This window comes from Trachymyrmex septentrionalis, unplaced genomic scaffold (genome assembly GCF_001594115.1).
Source record: "Trachymyrmex septentrionalis isolate Tsep2-gDNA-1 unplaced genomic scaffold, Tsep1.0 scaffold196, whole genome shotgun sequence".
NCBI classification, from domain to species: domain Eukaryota; kingdom Metazoa; phylum Arthropoda; class Insecta; order Hymenoptera; family Formicidae; genus Trachymyrmex; species Trachymyrmex septentrionalis.
The window spans coordinates 705,597-706,536 of NW_017305135.1; the positions used below are offsets into that span (position 1 = coordinate 705,597).

Consider the following 940-nt stretch of genomic DNA (forward strand, 5'->3'; position numbering starts at 1 on the left):
ATATATATGTGTGATAGAATTTAAAAAAGATATAGTGTTATAAAATATGTTCTTATATAAGATTTATGCGAAACATCCTCATGTGTATATCGCATCGTGTGATTGCGAACCGCTCGGTGTTAATCCGACAGCTCTCCAAGGAGACACCACCACCAAGCACCACCAACACTATCATCACAACCAATATAACCACCACCAATACCACCACCATCAATATGAATACCACTACTACTACCACCACCGCCATGACTACCATCATCACCAAACCCGCCGCTATGACGGCTCAGCAACAACAGCAGCAGGGAGTGGGTTTGAGACCCATGGAGAAGCAATCAGGAATGTTGATGACCAGTGGAATGACGTCAACCGGCAACAATCAGCATCAGGAGGTGTGTGGGGTGCAGGGAACCCCGCCCAGCCCCTCCCTCTCCCCTGAAGCTCCTAGAAACCAACAGTCATCCGTCTTGCAATCTTGCACAACACCGGCTTCTTCGTCCTCTTTGTCTTCTTCTGCGTCTTCTTCCTCTTCTTTTTCTCATTGCAATAATTCGGGTGAAGGGCAGCAACCTCTCCAGCAACGTCCACCCCCGATTGTCGTTAACAGCGGCAGCGGGAATAGTAGCATAGATCAGCATCAGATCCGAGTGCTCACTCCGTCCGAGATCATGCGCACCCTTCCGTCCCTCAGCCAGGAGCACTACGATCCCCCACCTCCGCCACCACCACCCACTGCAATTGTTCACACTGTGCCTCCCGTACAGAACCATCACCACCACCACCACCACCACCACCATCACCACCACCACCCGAATAACATCATGGTGAGAGCCTTCGTAGTGTTTTCTTGCCTTTCTTTTTGCATCTAATCGAGACTTAGTATTCTTCTTGTATATATGTATATGTATATATATATATATATTTTATTTAAAATATTTTTAGT

At 47.2% G+C, this 940-nt stretch overlaps 1 protein-coding gene across 1 annotated transcript in view; it reads left to right on the top strand.

The window, feature by feature from the left end:
- LOC108747150 (histone-lysine N-methyltransferase 2C-like) overlaps nucleotides 1-940 on the top strand; it is a 43,337-nt gene that overhangs the window by 13,904 nt on the left and 28,493 nt on the right. The window contains exon 17 of the mRNA XM_018484428.1: nucleotides 132-821. Coding sequence (XP_018339930.1) covers nucleotides 132-821 — 690 coding nt within the window. The remainder of the gene's footprint in view (nucleotides 1-131; nucleotides 822-940) is intronic.